Raw genomic sequence first — 20,853 nt, 5'->3', positions numbered from 1 at the left:
AGCCGCTCCGCGGCATGTGGGATCTTCCCGGACCGGGGCATGAACCCGTGTTCCCTGCATCGGCAGGCGGACTCTCAACCACTGCGCCACCAGGGAAGCCCTTCACCCTTATTATAATAGTATGGTTTTTTTTTTTTTTTTTTACAAGTGAAAGTTCATTGGCAATGAGTCAATTATAAAAGTGAAGAATCATTCATAGAACTCTTGTTTGAATAAAAAGGATAAGAATCACTGCTAAAATATTATGGTAGTGGTGATAGCCAGGTACAAATTCTTTGACAGTTTACTAAAATAAGACCATGTCATTAAAATGTCAGTTAAAGAACAAATATCACAGACAGTTAAAAAAACAGTAGACCTTTAGATCCACAAAGAACCCTCCCTGACACCGTAATAGTCCTTAGAGTCAAGAGAATTGCTTTTTAAATCCAGCTTTTACAAAACATTGGTTAAAAAACATACGAGATGACAAAAACAATTTCAGATGGTTACATGTATGACAGTTGACCTGAGTTAGGTTCATGCATGGCTCTCTTAAAAACAAGGGATTACTTGTTTTAAGAGTCAGACTTCAATTCTTTTAGGATGAAGAATATCATGGAGTGACAATGGCGGATGATGATGTAGCTTTATGAAGCAAAAGAACCTGTAGCTTCGATGTTGATGGAATGAGTTTGACAATGAGAAGAAAAAGCACTTACTGAGGATCACAATGTGTTATTACCTTGTGTTGTCACCCAAGCCTCAGTTCTGAGTGTAACAGGTTCAAAGTCTGCAGTAGGAACTGACCAAAAGTATTAAAAATAAACCAAGTGATTGTTTTAAATAAACTCAAAACATTTACTTCAAAAAGAATCTTACTAGTATAATACAGGTTCTAGAACTACATAGCAACTTTTAAAAACTCTTAAATTAGAGGAGTAAAAGTTGATTTCCTAAAAATTGGCCATACCTCAGTCAGGTACCTATTTCCTTATTCCTCCTTCTTTGATGATCTGATTCTAACTAATCAGCCAAAGTGGGATGTGTGGGTATTGCTAAGAACTTATCTTTGGAAAGAGGCTGAGGCCTCAGCGTGATGAATCAAATTGGGTATCCCTCCAGGCTAAGCAAAGAAAGAGCATGCCTTCATGAGCAAAGAACAGCTTGCTGATATATACTTGATCAAATCTCAACTGCTTCGTCAGGTGCCTAAAGATCTCCACCATGGGAGTCCATGGACCAGTCAAGATCTAGAAAAGCTTTGACTACCACCTTGAAGTCAGACATCCTTTATACTAGTATTACAGTTAGACTTTCTCCTTTGGTTGGTCTCTACTTATATCCATTCTTTCGGATTTTATTCCTTTCCATCTTTCTACTCATCTATGTACTATGATGATTTCAAGGCTCCACTCTTTTTAAATTTATCTTTCCCTGCTCCAAATATTTATGTCCCTAGCACATCTTGTTGGTAGCACCCAAATATCAATCTTGTATTTGCACAGATGCTGCCTAATGCCATCTTCTATTTTATTTACAAAGGACAGGCTTTTGTTCTTAACTGTCTTGCAGGTTTGAGGACTAAAACATGTCTCCCACATCTGATACATTAGCATCTTTAGAGGTATACAACTTGGAGGATACTGAAGGCACTTAGTGCTTGTTAATTTGAACTGAATATGCCTAATTTTTCACAAGAAGCTTTATTTTCAAGAGATAAATGGAAGTTAATAAAATGCACAGTGACAAAGATTTTACAGAGGAAGCAAGAGGCATTCAGCTGCCCCACAGATCTCCCCCTACTGTGCTCTTCTTGCCAGCTCCACAGTGGGAACTGCAACTTAATACAAGTTGTATCTTTACAACTCTCATGGGGCGTACTGCTTACTCCCCAAAACTGGGATTACTCAACACCCTGCTGGGTTAGGCTGTTGGGACTCTAAACCAGGAACACAAGTTTACCTGGTTTGGACTCAGGTACTTCAGGACTTGGTGTGGTTTTTGGTCTGGGACGTGGATGAATTGTCTGTTGTGATGTTTTGGAAGCTGAAGGAAGAAATTCTTGGGTTATTACATAACTACATCACCCATGGTTCTGGAAGCTATGGGAGGCAAAAAACATGACTCTGATCTTTTACACCTTGTTAGATGTTTGCCTGTTTAGTTTGAGATTTTTGTCACATACATAACTCCTTTTATATCTTCTTTTATCATAAAAGATTCTTTGAAGACAAAAATCACTTTTTAATATAAGAAATAAAGATTAGTAACTATAATCAAAATCTCATAGAGCAGCTTGACTGGGCAACAAAAAGGTTAAGAACTGTTGCTAAATTTTAATGGAAAATGAAGAACAGTCATACTCAATCTGAGGTTTATAATTTAATCTTCCAATCTTTGGTACATGTTCTATTAAAATAAAAATGTATTATTACCTAAATAGAAACAAAACAACAAAATACTATGCAAACAGAAAAAAGGTAGAAATGTAGATGTGCAATGAATGGATCCTCCTGGCCCTATGAGAGCTGTTGATGACTTTATCTGTCTAGATAAGAGGGAGATCTGGATGTGTTTGAAAACCAGTTTTACCGCAAGCACCGCTGGAATAAAACACACAATGACACAATTTCAAACAGGTTACGTGGCAAATAAATATACTAAAGTAGGGTCACACATGACTAGTTCTATTAAAAACAACAGGTAATTTAAAGGTTTTCATAATTTTAAGAAGAATGTAATTGAATGGCCACAAAGAATAAAACTGTTGTCACATGGAGCAAGATGAAACTCTGGGTCTGACAACAAGCAGGATAGGTCTTGTTGAAAACACAGTTTATCATTACCTAATGTTGTTCTGGGGGCCTCTGGTCTAAGAGTGACAGGTTCAGGGACTGTAGCAGGAACTGATCAAAAAACAATACAGTAAACCAAAGAGATTTAAAAATACATGAAAAGTTAGAACATTCACACCCCAACAAAACTTGCTTATGTATCATTCCTTCTACAGAAACAAAGAAAAAAAAATAACAGAGAAAGAGTAGAGGATTGTTCTTTGAACATTTGGCCAAACTATAGTCATGGTCAGTCTTAGGCTTATCCTTGGAAATATCTTGAGTCAACATGAAATTCTCCTAGGTTTTAACTAATGGATTCTAATTGATATGGAAAACTCTGCACTGGAAAATATTTTTAGGCATTTACCTAATAAACACTGAAAAAAGAAACTGTCTTTAAAAAAATCTGATCAACCTGTACTTCTATGGAGGCTGAAAATGAGCCCTTACCGTGTTTAAGTAAACATGGATACAATAGACAGTTTATAAGTTTGAAACAGATATAAAAGTTAATCATTGAAGTGGATGGTGTTGGTCTTGCCAAAAGCTTGTCTATGGCAAGAGTCTGAGACCTCTGTCCAAACCACGACATATAAAAGAGCAGGATAAAGATGGTTACTCAGTCTGAAATACTCAGTAGAGCATCTCTCTGGCCTAAGCCCAGAAAAAGTGGAACTCAAAGACTGTTGATGTCTCTCTATCAAATCTAAGCTCTTGAACCAGGTCCTCAAAATCCTCTTTCAATTGACTGGATGGATCCACCCAAATGTAGCATCATCAACAGCCAGGTTTTGACCATGAGAAGTAGGAGAGTCTGTTCTAGGTACCCCCAACCACCACACTTCTGGTTCTTCTGCCTTGGTTCACATTTCCCTCCATGCATTCAAATCCTGTAGTGGGCCTAAAGCCCAAGGTCCAAGGTCCAAGTCCAGTCCACCTTGATCTTTTCCCTTGTACCATGCAAACATATTCTCAACTTTACAGTTTTAGAAATGAAATGTCTCCCACAGCTGGCATATCACCCACAGTTGCCAATATTGGTCCAGGAATTTGCAAGGTACTTACAATTTGTTTATGTACTTCAACGTAATATATTGGCTTTGCTAAAGAAGTAAAACTGGAATTTTATAGTAAAAAATATACTAAATGTATGTCAAGACTCACACATAAAAAGAATATGGTATTCTGGCACCAACTGTGTCTCACCCAGTCATGTTCTCCTCAACACCTAGTAGAGGAGACATTACAGATGATGCCTCATGACTTCATGCTTAGAGAGAATATGAGCTTGGCACTGCTTTGCGTCCTCACTGGGACAGTTTACTAGGGCTCACCCTTAAACCAACGAATCACACATTTACCCGGTTTGGTCTGAGGTACTTGAGGGCTTGGTGTGGTTTTAGGTCTGGGACGTGGACGACGAGGTCTTTGTGATGCTTTGGTAGCTAAAGAAAGAAAAGCCTTATGTTATTCTACATCGTATGGCTCTGGGTACTGAGGAGAGGTTTTTCCAAAACCTGTTAGAGTTTTTAAAGTTCCATGAATTGGTAGTTTAAAATTTTTACTCCTTTTATGCCAGTGCATCTTTATTTTTAAGGTTGAGGGTACTTTGGAGGCAAACTCATGTTTATAGTCAAATTACTCATTCAAGGCATGAAAATTAGCACTGGTAATCAGATACTCATAGAACTTCCTCACTGGGGGAAAAATGAGAAGGAGGACCAATTCTGGACCCTAACTTCAGATTTGGATAATTGCCTATTTGTCAAATTAGTAATAAAACACATCATTACTTAAAACACCAACAAAGAAACAAACATACCATGCAAATAGTTTTTAAAAAATCTAGAAACTTAGATGGCAAAGGAGCTTAAGAGTAGCTGTTATTGCTGATCAGCCTAGAGAGGAAATAGATCCCAATTTGTTTTAAACTCAGCTTTAACACAGAACACTGTTCAACGAAGCACAAGGCGATGTGATGATTTCAAATGCCCCACATGGCAGGTAAATGTTTTGAACTAAGCTCATGCCTGCTCTCCTAAAAACAACAGGAACCTTGTTTTTAAGAGGCTTCAGGGCTCTTCAAGTGAAGACAGTGACTGAATGGCGGTGGAGGATGATAGTAGTCATCTCGTGAAAGAGGAAAAGCCACGTGATGGGGATGGAGACTGAACAGACTGTACAAGGAGCAGCAAAATATCTAGGCAAGTGGCACAGGGTCATTACCTAATGTGGTCCCAGAGGTCTCAGTTGTAAAAGTAACAGGCTCAAGGTCTGTAACAGGAACTGAAGTAATAAACAAAAGAGGTTTTTAAAAAAATGTGTATGAAGAGCTACAACATTCATGTCAAAATGAATCTTGCCAGTGTAACATTGCCTCTAGAATATTTTTTTAAAATTTCTGAATGAAGGTTGTTATGGACTGAATTGCATCTCCTCAGAATTCATTTGTTGAAGTCCTAACTCCCAATGTGACTGTGTTTGGAGTTAGGGTCTTTAAAGATGAACTTAAGGTTAAATGAGGTCATAAGGGTGGGGCTGTAAGCCAATAGGACTACTGTCCTTATAAAGGAGAGGGAGAGACACAAGATGCTCACACATAGAGAGAAGGCCCTGGGAGGGCACAGTAAGATGGTAGCCATCTGCAAGCCAAGGAGAGGGACCTCAAGACATATTAAACCTGCTGATACCTTGATCTTAGACTTCCAGCCTCCATAGCTGTGAGAAATAGATTTCTGTTGTTTAAGCCACCCAGTCTGTGGTATTTTGTTACAGCAGCCCTAGCAGACTAATAGAAAGGGAAATCAATTGTTGTGCTCAGACTTGGCCAAACTGTAGTTAGGGACTTCTTCCTCTCATGAGATAGTCATTACCTTTGGTCTCTGTTTAGCACCACAAAAGGGAAACTGTTCCTGTAGTTAGTGCTTGAATATCTGAGTCTGCTATGGTAGACTTTAGGATATTGTTAGGCTTTTACTTAAATATATTTCTAACAACCCTCAAGAAGCACGTGAAAAACTAACCTGTACTTTTGTGGACGCTGAATAAAGAAAATATCTACTATGTTTATCAAATTATGGTTGCAGAAAAAGTTCCTAAATAACCAAGCAGCCATTCCACAAATAGCCAAAAATTGTTCTGATAATTTTGCTGAGAACTCAGCTTTGGAAAGATCTTGTGACTTCTGTCCAAACAAGAAGACTAGGTAAGAGGCACCTTCTTAGTCTATGGCATCCCGTAAAGCACCTGTCCACTCTCAGTACAGGGAAAACTATCCAAGTATGGGAAGAAGAGACTTCTGATGCTCATTAAGAACAATACTAGTCTTATTCAACTAGTGTCATTCAAATGCATCATCACCAACAAAAATGTTTTGCCTGGCTCTTAGAAGAAGCAGGGACTCTGCCCCCTCTGGTTGCCTCTATATATATCCTATGTTTTCATCTTGTTCACTCTCACCTATCCACTTGTGCAAATTCTGATGCGACGTCAAGGCCCAAACTCCTCCTCTGCTCTACTGAAGCCCACGTTGATTTTTCACTTCTTTAAGACTTGCTATAGATGTATGAGATGAGAGAATTTGGGGTCCCTCCATCACCAGTTAGGGAAGAATTATAGATCAAAAGCACCCATTTTGGATTATATGTGAGTTAAAAAATAAAATATATATAGTTCCATTTAAAAAAAAGAGCCACTATAATCAGTCTACACTTAATGTTTGTGTACCTAAGAAAAATCTTGAATTTGTAAAAACACCCTGCCCTGTTTTCATCCTCTAGGATTTTCACACAAGAAAACTGTGTGTGCTCAACTAACCTGCAGACTGAGAAGTATAACATGTCTCTTACTATCCAGAATTGGAGAGAAGGTTATGTCTCTTCCAAACATGAACTCCTTGCCAGTTCTGTAGGGGCAAGGACTCTTCATGGTTCCCTCACTAGGGGGTATATGGGTTTACATTTTCAACCAGTGACAGGCTGCCAGGCTCCTTAAGCCAAGGGCCCTGCTTCTGTCTGGTGTAATCTCGGCTGCATCTGAACTTGGAGTGGTTTTAAGTTTGTGTTGTGAATGACATGTCCGCTGGGATGTTTTTGGAAGTAGAAAAAGATAAATTTCTGTTACTTTAAAGCTTCTGCAACTTATAGGTTTTTGAAAAAATTCTTCTTTAAATTTTCCAAAGCTTGATAGATTTTCTTCAGTTTCAGGAAATGTTTCTTTCTAGTGTGCAAAGTTTGGCCCTACTATGCTACTGTATCTTCCTTTGTTATTGAAGATACTTTGGGGACAAAGTTGACACATAAAATGAAGTTATTAATTCAGAGAGTCAAGATTGGTATTTTTTAACACATTCTCCTTGAGTCCCCTGACTACATTAAAAAGGTTAAGAATCATTTCTAAACTATGGTAGAGAGTAAGGGGGCGTCAGATTCACCTTAAGGATGGGGCTTACTATTTAAACTTATTAGCCTTGATCACATTATCTGTTAGACAATTCACTAAAAACATATTACCCAAATGTTAACAAAACAACAAAAAAAACAGGCAGATATAAAAAGGAAGGTGTATAAAGGATGTATAAAGAAACTTCCCTGTCACAGGCTGGTTAGCATAGATCAGGATCAGGCACTCTTGTAAATAGATGAAATTTACCTTAACAGAGAACTCTGGTTGAGCTAAAAACAAACTGGCTTGAAAAAAATTTTAACTAAGTTACAGGGCAGGAAGATATCCCAAACTAGATCCAGGGATGACTCTCTTTAGAACAAGAAGTAACTTGCTTTATGCACATTTAACTCACAAGATAAAGAATGTAACTAAATGGCAACAGAGGGGAATGGGCAGAAGTTTGACAATGAGCAGAAAACGTGCTTGCTGAAGGTCAGAAAGTGGAATTACCGAATGCTGTCCCTGGAGCCTCTTTGATAGGAGTAACTGCTTCAAGGACTGTGGCAGGAACTGACCCAAAATAATAATAATAAAAAATGTTAAACATTTATATGGTCTCAGGGGGATATGGTGTGTCTGCACTTGGGTACAGTTTATCACTCAGGAAGGATTGTCTTTGTACTCAGATAACTGTCCCTGAGAAGTGTCCCTGAAGTTTCTCATTCTGTGATGATCTTAGTCTAGGTAATGTGACAAAGTAGACCTTACCCATCTTGCTAAAAACTCATCTTTGGAAAGAGACAACAAGCTTTGCCCAACTGGGGTACTTCAGAGAACAAGATAAAAGGAAGCCATTCAGCCTGTGGTTCAGCTGTATCCTTCTGTCTCATGCCCGGGAAAGCCTACCATGTATGGATAGTGATGATTCTTACATGAAACCCAAACTCCTAAGTCTAAGAGTAAAAATTCCTTTTCAGTTGGTCCTTTGAGCCCATTTAGCTACAGCAGCTTCAATAAAATACACTGATCAGCACTTAGAAGCTGACAGCCTTCATTGGTCCGAGAAGCCTCTGTCTCCTCTCACTGGCCACCACACAGGTCCTGTCTTCTGAACTTTCTGAGCTTCTTCACCCCACCCTCTCGTGCCCCAGCCATCCAAATCTAGAGTGATTTCAATGCTCAAGCCCTTCCTAACTATTCTGGCCCACCCTGACTGTTTCTTTAAACCAGGGGTTGACAAACTATGGCCCATAGGCCAAACCTTGCCCATGGCTTGTTTTCATACAGCCCACTTCCATTTTTAAGTGGTTGTTAAAAAAAAAAAACATAGAGAATCCTAAGGAGGCTACCAGGAAACTACTAGAGCTAATCAATGAATTTGGCAAAGTAGCAGGATACAAAATTAATGCACAGAAATCTCTGGCATTCTTATACACTAATGATGAAAAATCTGAGAGTGAAATTAAGAAAACACTCCCATTTACCATTGCAACAAAAAGAATAAAATATCTAGGAATAAACCTACCTAAGGAGACAAAAGACTTGTATGCAGAAAACTATAAGACACTGATGAAAGAAATTAAAGATGATACAAATAGGTGGAGAAATATACCATGTTCTTGGATTGGAAGAATCAACATTGTGAAAATGACTCTACTACCCAAAGCAATCTACAGATTCAATGCAATCCCTATCAAACTACCACTAGCATTTTTTACAGAACTAGAAAAAAAAATTTCACAATTTGTATGGAAACACAAAAGACCCCGAATAGCCAAAGCAATCTTGAGAACGAAAAATGGAGCTGGAGGAATCAGGCTCCCTGACTTCAGACTATACTACAAGGCTACAGTAATCAAGACAGTATGGTACTGGCACAAAAACAGAAATATAGATCAATGGAACAGGATAGAAAGCCCAGAGATAAACCCACACACATATGGTCACCTTATCTTTGATAAAGGAGGGAAGGATATACAGTGGAGAAAAGACAGCCTCTTCAATAAGTGGTGCTGGGAAAACTGGACAGCTACATGTAAAAGTATGAAATTAGAACAATCCCTAACACCACACACAAGAATAAACTCAAAATGGGTTAAAGACCTAAATGTAAGGCCAGACACTATCAAACTCTTAGAGGAAAACATAGGCAGAACACTCTATGGCATAAATCACAGCAGGATCCTTTTGGACCCATCTCCTAGAGAAATGCAAATAAAAACAAAAAAAAACAAATGGGACCTAATGAAACTTAAAAGCTTTTGCACAGCAAAGGATACCATAAACAAGACCAAAAGACAACCCTCAGAACGAGAGAAAATATTTGCAAATGAAGCAACTGACAAAGGATTCATATCCAAAATTTAGAAGCCACACATGCAGCTCAATACCAAAAAACAGACAACCCAATCCAAAAATGGCCAGCAGAACTAAATAGACATATCTCCAAAGAAGAGACACAGATTGCCAACAAACACATGAGAGAAATGCTCAACATCATTAATCATTAGAGAAATGCCAACCCAAACTACAATGAGGTATCATCTCACACCGGTCAGAATGGCCATCATCAAAAACTCTAGAAACAATAAATGCTGTAGAGGGTGTGCAGAAAAGGGAACACTCTTGCACTGCTGCTGGGAATGTCAATTGATACAGCCACAATGGAGAACACTATGGAGTTTCCCTAAAAAACTACAAATAGAACTACCATACGAACCCGCAATCCCACTACCTGGCATATACCCTGAGAAAACCATAATTCAAAAAGAGTCATGTACCAAAATGTTCATTGCAGCTCTATTTACGATAGCCAGGACATGGAAGCATGTTAAGTGTCCATCAACAGATGAATGGATAAAGAAGATGTGGCACATATATACGATGGAATATTACTCAGCCACAAAAAGAAATGAAACGGAGTTATTTGTAATGAGGTGGATAGAACTGGAGTCTGTCATACAGAGTGAAGTAAGTCAAGAGGACCAAAAATGAGGACATGGGGAGGGGGAAGGGTAAGCTGTGACGAAGTGAGAGAGTGGCAGGGACACATATGCACTACCAAATGTAAATTAGATAGCTAGTGGGAAGCTGCCGCATAGCACAGGGAGATCACCTCTGTGCTTTGTGACCATGAGAGGGGTGGGATGGGGGGGTGGGAGGGAGGGAGACACAAGAGGGAAGAGATATGGGAACATATGTATATGTATAACTGATTCACTTTGTTGTAAAGGAGAAACTAACACACTATTGTAAAACAGTTATACTCCAATAAAGATGTTAAAAAAAAAAAAAAAGGGAAAAAAGAAAACTATACATCAGGGATTATTGAGGCCACAAAGCCCCAAATATTTACTATTTTGCCCTTTATAGAAAATATTTGCTAACTCCTACCCTAGATCTGTGCTATGACTTATACAACTTTAATAGTTACCAAGAAATAATCTATTTGCCCAAATATATGTTTGACCTATAGCTGTTTCAGTCCACTACACACATTCAATATATAAAGGATGAATAGAATTGAATGAGAAGCCAATGAAATAGACATTTAGAGAGAAGGTTCTAATTCACAAAGGGGAAGGAATTCGGCTACCCCCTAAGACCTGTCCGACTGTGTTCTGGTTGCCTGCTCTGGAGTGAAAGTGGCCGCTGGCCCTGACTTGCCCCTTCACTTTCCCTAGACCTCACAGGGATGGGCTGCAGGATTCCTCAACCAGGATCTACACATTTACCCAGTTCAGTCTGAGGTGTTTCAGGACTCCACGTGGATTTAGATTTGGGACGTGGATGACGAGTTCGTTGAGGCACTTTGGGGGCTAAAGGAAGAAAACTTCAGGTTAATAGAGTGTTTTTAGTTCCAAAGCTGTGGATAGGATTATAGTTGTTATAATTTCTTGAATTGCAGGAAATTTTTCTTTTGAGTTTGAAACATTTGTCCGTATTTGATGATTGCCTCTTTTTATCACTTATATTACCGTGAAAAACAAAAATCACACAGAAACCTGAGTTGATATATCAAGGAGATTCTCAAAAGGGGTTTCGGAATGAAAAAAATTTCCAAAAACCTACTGAATTATTGTGATGGTGGGGAAGGGTTAGGGTGACTTTACACTAATGATGGTGCTTGTAACTTCAATTTACTAGCCTTGGACATATTTCCTATTTCACTCCTTACTCAAGAAAGACTGTATCATTATCTAAAATGGCAAAATAAAAACAAAATCGTGCACGTAGTAAAAATATAGGAATTTAGAGCTGCATAAGAATTACGTCACACCATAATGGCTGTGACACTGTACTCATTTTGGATCAAGAACAGACACTCCCACCCCTAACCCCCATTGATTGTGTCTGAAACTCAGTAACACAGAATGTGATTAAAAGGTTACATAGGGATGAGAGGCCACAAATTCAAACACATTGCCTTACAGATATGTATACCAAGCTAAGTTCATACTTGATTCTTTTAATAACACATGAGTTGTTTTAATACTCTTCAATATATTAAGAAGTAATTGAATGACAGCAGAGGATGACAGAGTCTTGTGGTTATGACAGTGATGAAATGGGTCTGAAATGAACAGGAGCACATGCTTATGGACATAATGTGTCATTACCTACGATCGTCCCTGGAGCCTCGGTCCTAAGAATAACTGGTTCAGGGATTGTGGCAGGAACTGATCAAAAGTAAGAAAAGAAATCAAAGAGATTTTTGTGAGGGCATGAAATGTCAGAAAATTCATCTTAACAGTAAAAATAATGCTTCGAAGGGGAAAAGGGAAGGGCAAGGATGGATTACACAAAAGCTTTAAAACCAAGAGGCAGGAACTACAGGGGTGGGAGGTGAGAGGTAGAGGGGGTGGGGAGTAGGGGCTCACCCTAGGGTCTGCCCGCCACACATAGAACAGAGAGCCAAAACGAAGCTGAGATCATACTCGCTAAGAGACTAAGTCCTTAGTGAAGAGAGTGGCATTTAATATAATAAGGTGAGGAACAGCCTCTCAGTTTGTGGTATCATATTAAACTAAGCATCTTCAGTTCTAAGAATAGAAAAAGCATGGTCCTGTGTAGAAGTAAGGATCAGTGAAGCCCACTGGATCAAACTTAAGCTCTTGAGTAGACATCCCAGTCCCCTTTATTTCATCCTATAGAGACCCATTCAAAAGGAGTGTTACCAACAAGTCATCCTCTGTCTGGTCACCAGCTTCCTTCAGCACATTCCCTGTTTATCAGCCTTTGTTCCCTCAACCCTTCACTCATCCAAATTCTGCACTGATTTTTTTCCCCTAATAATCCTGGATCTTTTCCTGCTCCAAATATTTACTACATTTTTAGCATATATCATTTGCACTATTTCAGAAATTATTTTACATTTGAATAAACATGCTGCCCTGTTATTTTCTACCTGTTTATGCAGGAACAGCTTTTGTTTACAACTATAGTACAAAATGTTTGGGAAATAAAACATAATTCCTACTTCTGATTTGTCTCACAGTTACTAATATGGTTATGGGGATATAGAAGGGATTAATAAGAAGAATAGTGTTTACTCTTAAGAGATATATAAGGCATGTACCGATTATGTGCACAGAATTCAGGGTCCCAGCTGGGGTAGAATGCTTGGATTCCTTAAACCAGAAACTGCATATTTACCCAGTTTGGTCTGAGGTACTTCTGGATGGGGCGTGGTTTTAGGTTTGGGACGTGGACGACGGGGTCTCTTTGTTGTTGTTAGAGCTGAAGGAAGAAAAGTTAGGATTAATATAGTGCTGGTGGCTCCATTACCTCTGAATAGGATGATATAACCGGGCTCTAAGCCTTCTAAAACTTGCCAGAGTTCTTTTGAGTGGAGACACCTTTGTTACTTTGGTTTGAAATTTTCTCCTTTAATATATTAACAGTTTTTCTTTTATAATTGAGAATTCTCTAGAAATTAAAAATTATATTATAATTATGTTTAAGAAATGAAGATGAGGGACTATCATTTTCTTGAAAGTGTCCCTAATGAGAAATCACGCTAAACTGTGACAGCATGAGAGAAGTTCAAACCATCCTATACTATTCACTTATAATTTAAAACAACTAGTCTTGGGCAAATTTTCCACTTGGTAATTTACTAAAATAACGACACAAAATTAGGTGCAACATCAATAAAGTAAAAAAAAAAAAGTTATGTAGAACTTGAAATATAGAAAGTAAGATGCTTAAAGAAACTTCATGGTATCATAATTGACACTATATTGGTGTCTAAATAAAGAATATATGGAGAATCACATTTAGCCCCCAGCTCTAACAAACAGTACTATTTAAAGAGAGACTCAGATTGACATGATGCAATTACAAGCTGGGAGATGCAGCAAATAGATGTCTTGAATTAAAGTTTATACACATTAATGTTAGAAAGAAAGCCTTTTATATTTTAAGATGAACACGGCAATAGGATGACAACAAATTATGACATCATTGTCTCTACAGAACATAGATAAGTCTGACAACAAGTAAAGAAAGCACTTGCTGAAGGATGCACAGGATCATTACCTAAAGATGTCCCAGTAGTAACAGGTTCAAGGTCTGTAGCAAGAAATGTTCGAAAGCAATTAAAAAAAAGAATTGTTAAACACATAAGAAAAGTCACCAAACTCTCTTGAAAATAAACTTCACTAGGGTAGCGTGGTTCTACTGCCAGAAAGCAAAATTTTCAAAGTTCCAAGGTGAGGGTACAAAGATATACATTATGAAATGGTTATACCCTTATTATCTCCACATGGTTACCTACAAGTATTGCTTTTTATATCATCTGATAATATAATGGAAAACTCTGCTTAGAAAATCTTTACGCATCTGTCTAAAAACATTATGGTTAACAACTGTAAGAAAAGAATGTGAAAGTATAATTTATAACACAATATATTGGAAAACAAACAATTACATCTATGTCATGATAGAGGCAATTGTTGATATATTTAAGCAGATATTGGTAATGAATAACCAAAATATAGACAATGCTCTTTTTTGTTAAGAGTCCACTTCGGACAAAGACCAAGACCTCTGTCCAAACAAAGCCATATAAAAGAGCAAGATACAAAGGGTCATTCAGTCTACAAAACTTGTCAGTTCATCTCTCTGTTATCAGGACAGAAAAGGGCTGACTGGAGAGTCTGCTGCAGCCAAGTGGCTCAAATCCAATCATTGAAGTCAGGTACTCAAGGTCCTCTTCACAACCCCATCTAAGAGTAGCACTGCTGACCACAATTTCTGAGCACCAGCCAAGTAAACATTGCCCTTCTCCTTTCTCACAATCAAGTTCTACTTCCAAGTCCTATCCTTCTGCTGTCATCCACACATATGGCACCTTCCAGCTTCTGTTTATGTTATTCCTGCTCATCTCTCCAACAAATCTACAAACTATACACATTTCAAGGTCCACATGACACTTAACAGCCCATGAATCTTTCACTTCTCTAAGAATTAACTATGTGTCTAACAGTTGTAAAACTCAATAAATATGTTGCTTTTGCCCATTTTCCTTTCTAACCATATATGAACAGTTTCACACAAGAGCAGGTTCCTCCCTCAACGAGGCCAAGTCCCTTGTTGTTTCTAAACTATTCCTCACAAATGCTAATGTGGCAGTTCATCAAATATGAGACTAATTGAACTAAATAGGCTAGATACTCAACTAGATACGTTTGTGCTGAGCCAGAATCAAAGAGAAAATGTGATCGAATGGTGAGAGAAGCAAATAAAATACAAGGTACCAAGAAGATACTAAGTAGCGTGAGGAAGTCACACGTATTGACTAGAGCACTTGTAACTTGGGCATCCATCCTGAAGGATCACAGGGTTACTAGGCAGTGAGTTACACTCCCACCACAGTATCACATCCAACAAGGTTCCACAGGTACCAGGAACCACATATTTACCTAGTTTGGCCTGAGGTGTCTCTGGGCTCGGCGTGGTTTTATGTTTGGGACGTGGACGTGGACGTGGACGACGTGTTCTTGTTCTTTGTGATGTTTTTGGAGCTGAAGAAAGGAAACTGGTTAACGTTGTCCTATGACTCCAGAAAAAAAGGATGATACATGGCTCTAGGTTTTCTAAAATTTTGCTAGATTTTCTGGAGTCTTGAGAAATTGGTCTCTGGGGTTTGGAATTTTCTTTGTCATCCATATGCCAAAAAAAAAAAAAAGTTGTGGGGGGTTGTCTGCTGACAGTTCTTTTGAGAAAGAACATATAACATTATTTTAATTATCTGAAAACTTTACTGTTATTGCTGGTATCAGATGTTCAAAGAGAACCCTGATCCAAGGGACGTCAGAAGCACAGCATGTCTACATTACATTAGAGAGGGACCCAGGCTCACCTGCATTGGGGAGATTATATTTAGAAATGACTTGGTTTAGGCATACATCCCGTTAAACATTATTAGACTAAACACATCTCATTCCTTAAAATCATTGGTAGACCATAAAAATGCCTGGAATATCTTAAAACAACTTTCTTTTGATGGCCACAGAATTATACCTGATGTTTATAGGGCAGAGACTCCTAACTGCGTTTGGAATTCATCAGAATCACTGGCTCTGTAAAGCTTTAAGAAAGCTGGATAATGTGGGTGATAGATACTCTGCACTAGCTTCATAGATGCTTATATTCTAACCAAGTGACTTATTTTAAACATCTTCAATACATTCAAAACGAAAGAGTATAGTTGAGTGACAAAAAGGGATGATGAAAAAATCTTACAGAAGAGAAAACCCTTTGACCAATACAGTAATGGAATTGATGAACAGAAAATGCTCTTGCCTGAAGACATAAAAGGTCATTACCTAATGTTGTCCAAGGAGCCTCAGTTCTCAGAGTTACAGGTTCAATGTCTGTGGCAGGAACTGACCAAAAGCAATACAATAAACAATGGAGATTTAAGAAACATAGGAAAAGAAACAAAATTATCTTGATAATGAATCCTTTTAATCCTGTAATGTTTCAAAAGCATATATTAACTCTGGAAAAAGAGTATTTGTTCTGGAATAACTGGCTGTACTCTGGTACCCATTTATCTCACAAAATAGCCATATCCCTTGCACTTTGCATCCCTGTGAGGCCAATGAAAAGTAGGTTTTTTGGTGTTTAATTATATGATTGCAGCTGTATTGGAAACTTGGCTCCAAAAAAATCTCTTAGCTGCCTGATATGTACTTTAAATTACTTTGAAAAATTATTATGAAAACTTCTGTTAGTATTTGAAAGGTTTTCACCACCATTATTAATATATTTTTTTTGAGAAATGGTGGTAGTGGTGAGAATTTTTTAAAATGTTCTTAATCAGTCTCATTATTGGAGATTTGTGACAGTTATGCAAAAGATAACCTTGTGCCCTTTCTCCACAATAAAGGTGATACTCTTTGCTATAATTTGTCCTTATTTATTTATTTATTTCAGATGGATACTTGGGAGATAACTATTCAAGTGAGGAACAGAGATGATTAAGAAAAAGGTCTGAAAAGTAATAATTCAACTTTTGTCTGAATAAACAGGATTCCTCTAATTCTCTAATATTCTGAAATGATTGAGTTACACACTGGTATAAAATTAAGACTTATGACTCCTTGGTTTTAAATTAGTGTCTCTATTTTTCAAGTCCGTAAGATTAAATGTAACGTTAAAATATCTTATCACCAAAACTCTGTAAGCGTTTATATGGAGATTGCCTTTTGCTGACTGTCCAAGATAACATAGCACAGAGTTGGTTTAAGCCACATCTGAGAACATCTTCTGAACTAAAGGAAAGCGTGGCATCCGGAAGAGATGGAAAGTGAGAACCACAGGACAAAACAATATTCAAAGCTGAATGCCTTCAAACAAAAAGGGAAAATCCCTATTTTGTTTGGAATTCAACACCACAAGACAAATTTATCAACAGAAAGGTCCAGTTGCATTCGAACAATATGAAACCAAGGAAGAAAGGACTTTTGCGAGAAAGAGACAATTTGCATTTTTTCAAGCCTCAACCAGCTTTTTCACTGTTCCTCTCCCACATCATAAATTATACATACATAAAAGCAGAGATTTCAAAAATGTCCTGGTTTGAATGATGGATGGAGAGAGCACCTGTGACTCTTGTCAACATCAAGTGCTGCAAGCAATCTGACTATCTCTGAAGATGATCAAAGAACAAAAAACATTCAGGGATTGTAAGCCGAGCGGCAGCTGTAAGAATGCCTAATTATATTAAAAAGGTCCTTGTTAAAAATAATAAACAATTTTGGGGAATGAATGAAAAAGAGGATGAATGACAATTGTTTACACAAGAGATTACAGACAGTGACAGAAATGAGAGGGGCAAGTTCAGAGAAACATTGACCAAGAAGGAAGACATCCATCGTTACCTATGGTTGTGGAGGGCGCTTCAGTCTCAAATGTAACAGGCTCAAAGACTGCACCATAAAAAATAAACAGATATAAGAAACAAAAGTAAGGAAAGCTAGACTTTTAGGTGCTCATTGATGCTTAATTCACAGGACACAGAACTTGGTTTATTCTAAGTTGATATAAATTGCCTTCTTGAGAGACTTATTTATTATGAGAGATGCTCTCAGTAAATTAGAATTTTATACTAATTGGCATCTTAGGAGAAAATGTCACTTGGAAAACAATTGAATTTTCAGAACTATTATATAATATCTTCTTATTTAGTAGAAAATCACAGTTAATAGGTACCATTTGAAAAGCCAATAACGTATTTTAGAGAAAGCCAATCTCCATGTGCCTATAAAGGAAGAACACAGGGTCAGCCTCCCTAGTGGTAGCTGCTAAAATCACTTTCAAAAATGTTCCAGATACAGAAAAACCAGGCTTCTATTCATTACAAACCCGAATTGAGAAGACAGGACCTAAAAATGCTTTAAGAGAGGAATCTGTCAGACAATCAGATATAAAATTTATTAATTTCCCAAACATTAATTTGTTCATTTAACACATGAAACACAAGCGTGGCTACTTTGAGAAGATAACAAAAAAGCCATGGTATTTGGGTTTCTATGCTTTTATGATATGACAAACTGTAAGCATCTTCAGCAACATCCCCAAAGAAAAGGCTTCTTAAGCCGAAGCACTGGCAATTGTTTACCGGATTTAGGTGGTGGCGTATCCGGTTTTGCTGTGGTTTGGGGTTTAGGAAGTAATTGCTTTGGTGATTTTGAATCTGAAGAAAAAAGGTGCTATAATTAGTGTCATGGCAGAGGTTAGCGCTACTTACACACCGTTTTCCTAGTTATAGATTAAGACATTGAAAGTAGAGATTACCAGGCTGGATTTGAGGTACATCTGGTCTACGTGTAGTTTTAGGTCTTTTGGATGGTTTCGACGCTAAAGAAAAAAGTATTAAGGTCACAGCTGTAACTGTCAATAATTAAGGACACATATGCTCAAGCAAAGATACTATAATAAATTCAGTGAATATACAACAAAATTAATTCCTGGGGTGGGAAGGGTGGGAAATGTGTCCATTCCTACTGATTTTTCTGAAAGCAAAAAATCTTCAGGAAATGTTCAAAATGTGTCTCTCAACAAAAGTAAGGAGAACTATAAGAAGACTTTTTTCTGTATAAGTAATTTTTAAAATGACAAGTATAATAGTTCTGTTTTTTACTGGATAGGTTTTTTTTTTTTCTTTTCCCCAGTATAAAAACAGTAAGGTAGAAACTTGAAACTTGCTTAGTAGGAAATCAGGAAAATAACCCATAGATACTTGAAATTATACAGCATGTTACATGGCTATTTATTTCTGGAATTTTCTAAAGTAAACCAGTGACAGATTTATTTTGAATGCTGAGAAATTATAATGAAATAATTATAATCAAAACTGCATGAGGACTGAAAACAATAAAACCAGCTTGAGACTTTTAATATTCTCAAGTTACAAAGACCATACTATTTTTATCTTGGACCCTAGACAAAGAACAGTGTGTGTGACTTTGGTTATCAAAACATACTCAAAAAAATTCCTCAGAGAAACAGAAAAGCTGAAGGAGCCATCATTTCATGCAGCTGTTTAAAAGGAAGAAAGTCTTACAAGTTGAATGAGTAAAGCAATGAAATGGTAATCATGACACTGGAATAAAACATTGCCATTTGCCAAGTCCAGGATGAGCACGGAAGTCCCTGAGAAAGAGTAGATGGTTTTCTCTACACAAGGACACGTGATGGGAGGACAGAGGGTTTGTGGAAAACCAGGAAGTTGTGTTCAAAACCACAGACTTTCCCTGAATTAGCACACAGAATTCTTCTAGAAGTCTCCTATCTTCAAGCTCTTCAGACCCAGATAGGAAAGGTGAGGGAAAGCATGGAACAAAACTGTGACACTGTGTATAGAATTGCAGTCATGCCTGGGCAGAGAGCAGGAAAAGCAAAAGTGACAACCTGGGAAAGCAATTGGAGGAGACCAGAATTACCAACTGTGGGCACCAAAGGCTCCAGTTGTACCGTAGCAGGTTCCAGAGCTATAGAGGCAAAAAACCAAAAATACTAATTATGTCAAGAAGCGGCATCTTGAGGAAGGAAACATAACTCTTCCATCTTTACTTAAACCGTGTACTTTTTTTGAATGTGATTGTCCTTTATATTTTTCCCATTTGCCCCTCTTCTCCCTATTGCTTTCCCACATCTCATCTGCCATGAATACGCATCTTGTGTAAAATTTTTATGGTGCCCTACTTTAACGATCCACTTAGTGGCCCAGCTTACTGCTGTGTATACTTAATAACTACAAAGAAAAATATAAACGTATTCATAAAACGTGAATTTAGAAAGTATAGATCCTTAAATATAAAAATCAACTACACTGGTTCCTAAAGCCCAGCTATTTAGGTGGTAGGTAGCTACTATATCAGAAACTACCATATTCCACTTTCTATGTTAATTGGAACCTTGAACATCACATTTACCAGGTTTGGACTTGGGCACATCTGGACTAGGTGTGGTTTTAGGGCGGCGACGACGACCTGGTCGTTTGGTCTTTGGTGGAGCTGAAGAAAGAAAATCAGCTAGTTAATACACGAATGGTGGCCCTACAAACTGACCATCAATACTACGTGTATCTTAGAAGCACATTTAAGCCCTTTGATTTATTGCAGATATGTATCCTTCTGTTTGCAACTTTCTATCATTATTTACCCAGTTAAATGAGGTCTTGAATAATGGATTTTTATTTTATTTTTTGCCAAATATTTATAAATAACTGTTCAAAAGATCTCTCTATTCTATTTTGGGGTGGAAAACTCAGAACTTTGTACAGCTTGGAGAAGACAGTCTCATTAAATTTTTGAAGGTATATGTTCAACAGGAACATGAGAAAAGTTACTTTTAGAAGCCACTAGGGATAAAAACTAAAATTTATTTGGCCTAAGATTCAAAAGGAAATGTTTTTCGCTTAGCATTTAAAAATATGCAAATCAACATGGGGTGGGGTGGGGGAAAGGGAGGGTGGGATGAATTGAGAGATTAGGTCGGACATAAATACACTACTATATGTAAAGTAGATAGCTAGTGGGAAGCTGCTGTACAACACAGGGAGCTCAGCTCGGTGCTCTGTGATGACCTAGATGGGTGGGAAGGGGGGGTGGGAAGGGGGTGGGAAGGGGGGTGG

The 20,853-nt window shown here is 37.8% G+C and overlaps 1 protein-coding gene across 1 annotated transcript in view; it reads right to left on the bottom strand.

Moving 5' to 3' along the window:
• ABI3BP (ABI family member 3 binding protein) overlaps positions 1-20,853 on the bottom strand; it is a 279,616-nt gene that overhangs the window by 98,101 nt on the left and 160,662 nt on the right. The window contains exons 23-39 of the mRNA XM_055085864.1: positions 20,153-20,233; positions 19,661-19,708; positions 18,513-18,575; positions 18,337-18,411; positions 17,597-17,644; positions 16,037-16,096; positions 15,131-15,232; positions 13,746-13,778; positions 12,861-12,944; positions 11,825-11,884; positions 10,940-11,023; positions 7,716-7,775; positions 5,046-5,105; positions 4,181-4,264; positions 2,829-2,888; positions 1,945-2,028; positions 725-784 (exon numbers count right to left, since the gene is read on the bottom strand). Coding sequence (XP_054941839.1) covers positions 725-784; positions 1,945-2,028; positions 2,829-2,888; positions 4,181-4,264; positions 5,046-5,105; positions 7,716-7,775; positions 10,940-11,023; positions 11,825-11,884; positions 12,861-12,944; positions 13,746-13,778; positions 15,131-15,232; positions 16,037-16,096; positions 17,597-17,644; positions 18,337-18,411; positions 18,513-18,575; positions 19,661-19,708; positions 20,153-20,233 — 1,146 coding nt within the window. The remainder of the gene's footprint in view (positions 1-724; positions 785-1,944; positions 2,029-2,828; positions 2,889-4,180; positions 4,265-5,045; positions 5,106-7,715; positions 7,776-10,939; positions 11,024-11,824; positions 11,885-12,860; positions 12,945-13,745; positions 13,779-15,130; positions 15,233-16,036; positions 16,097-17,596; positions 17,645-18,336; positions 18,412-18,512; positions 18,576-19,660; positions 19,709-20,152; positions 20,234-20,853) is intronic.

The sequence above is a fragment of the Physeter macrocephalus genome, chromosome 1 (assembly GCF_002837175.3).
Source record: "Physeter macrocephalus isolate SW-GA chromosome 1, ASM283717v5, whole genome shotgun sequence".
Taxonomy (NCBI): Eukaryota; Metazoa; Chordata; class Mammalia; order Artiodactyla; family Physeteridae; genus Physeter; species Physeter macrocephalus.
The sequence above is the reverse complement of the archived record's forward strand: the minus strand, read 5'-3'. Positions and strand labels throughout refer to the sequence as shown.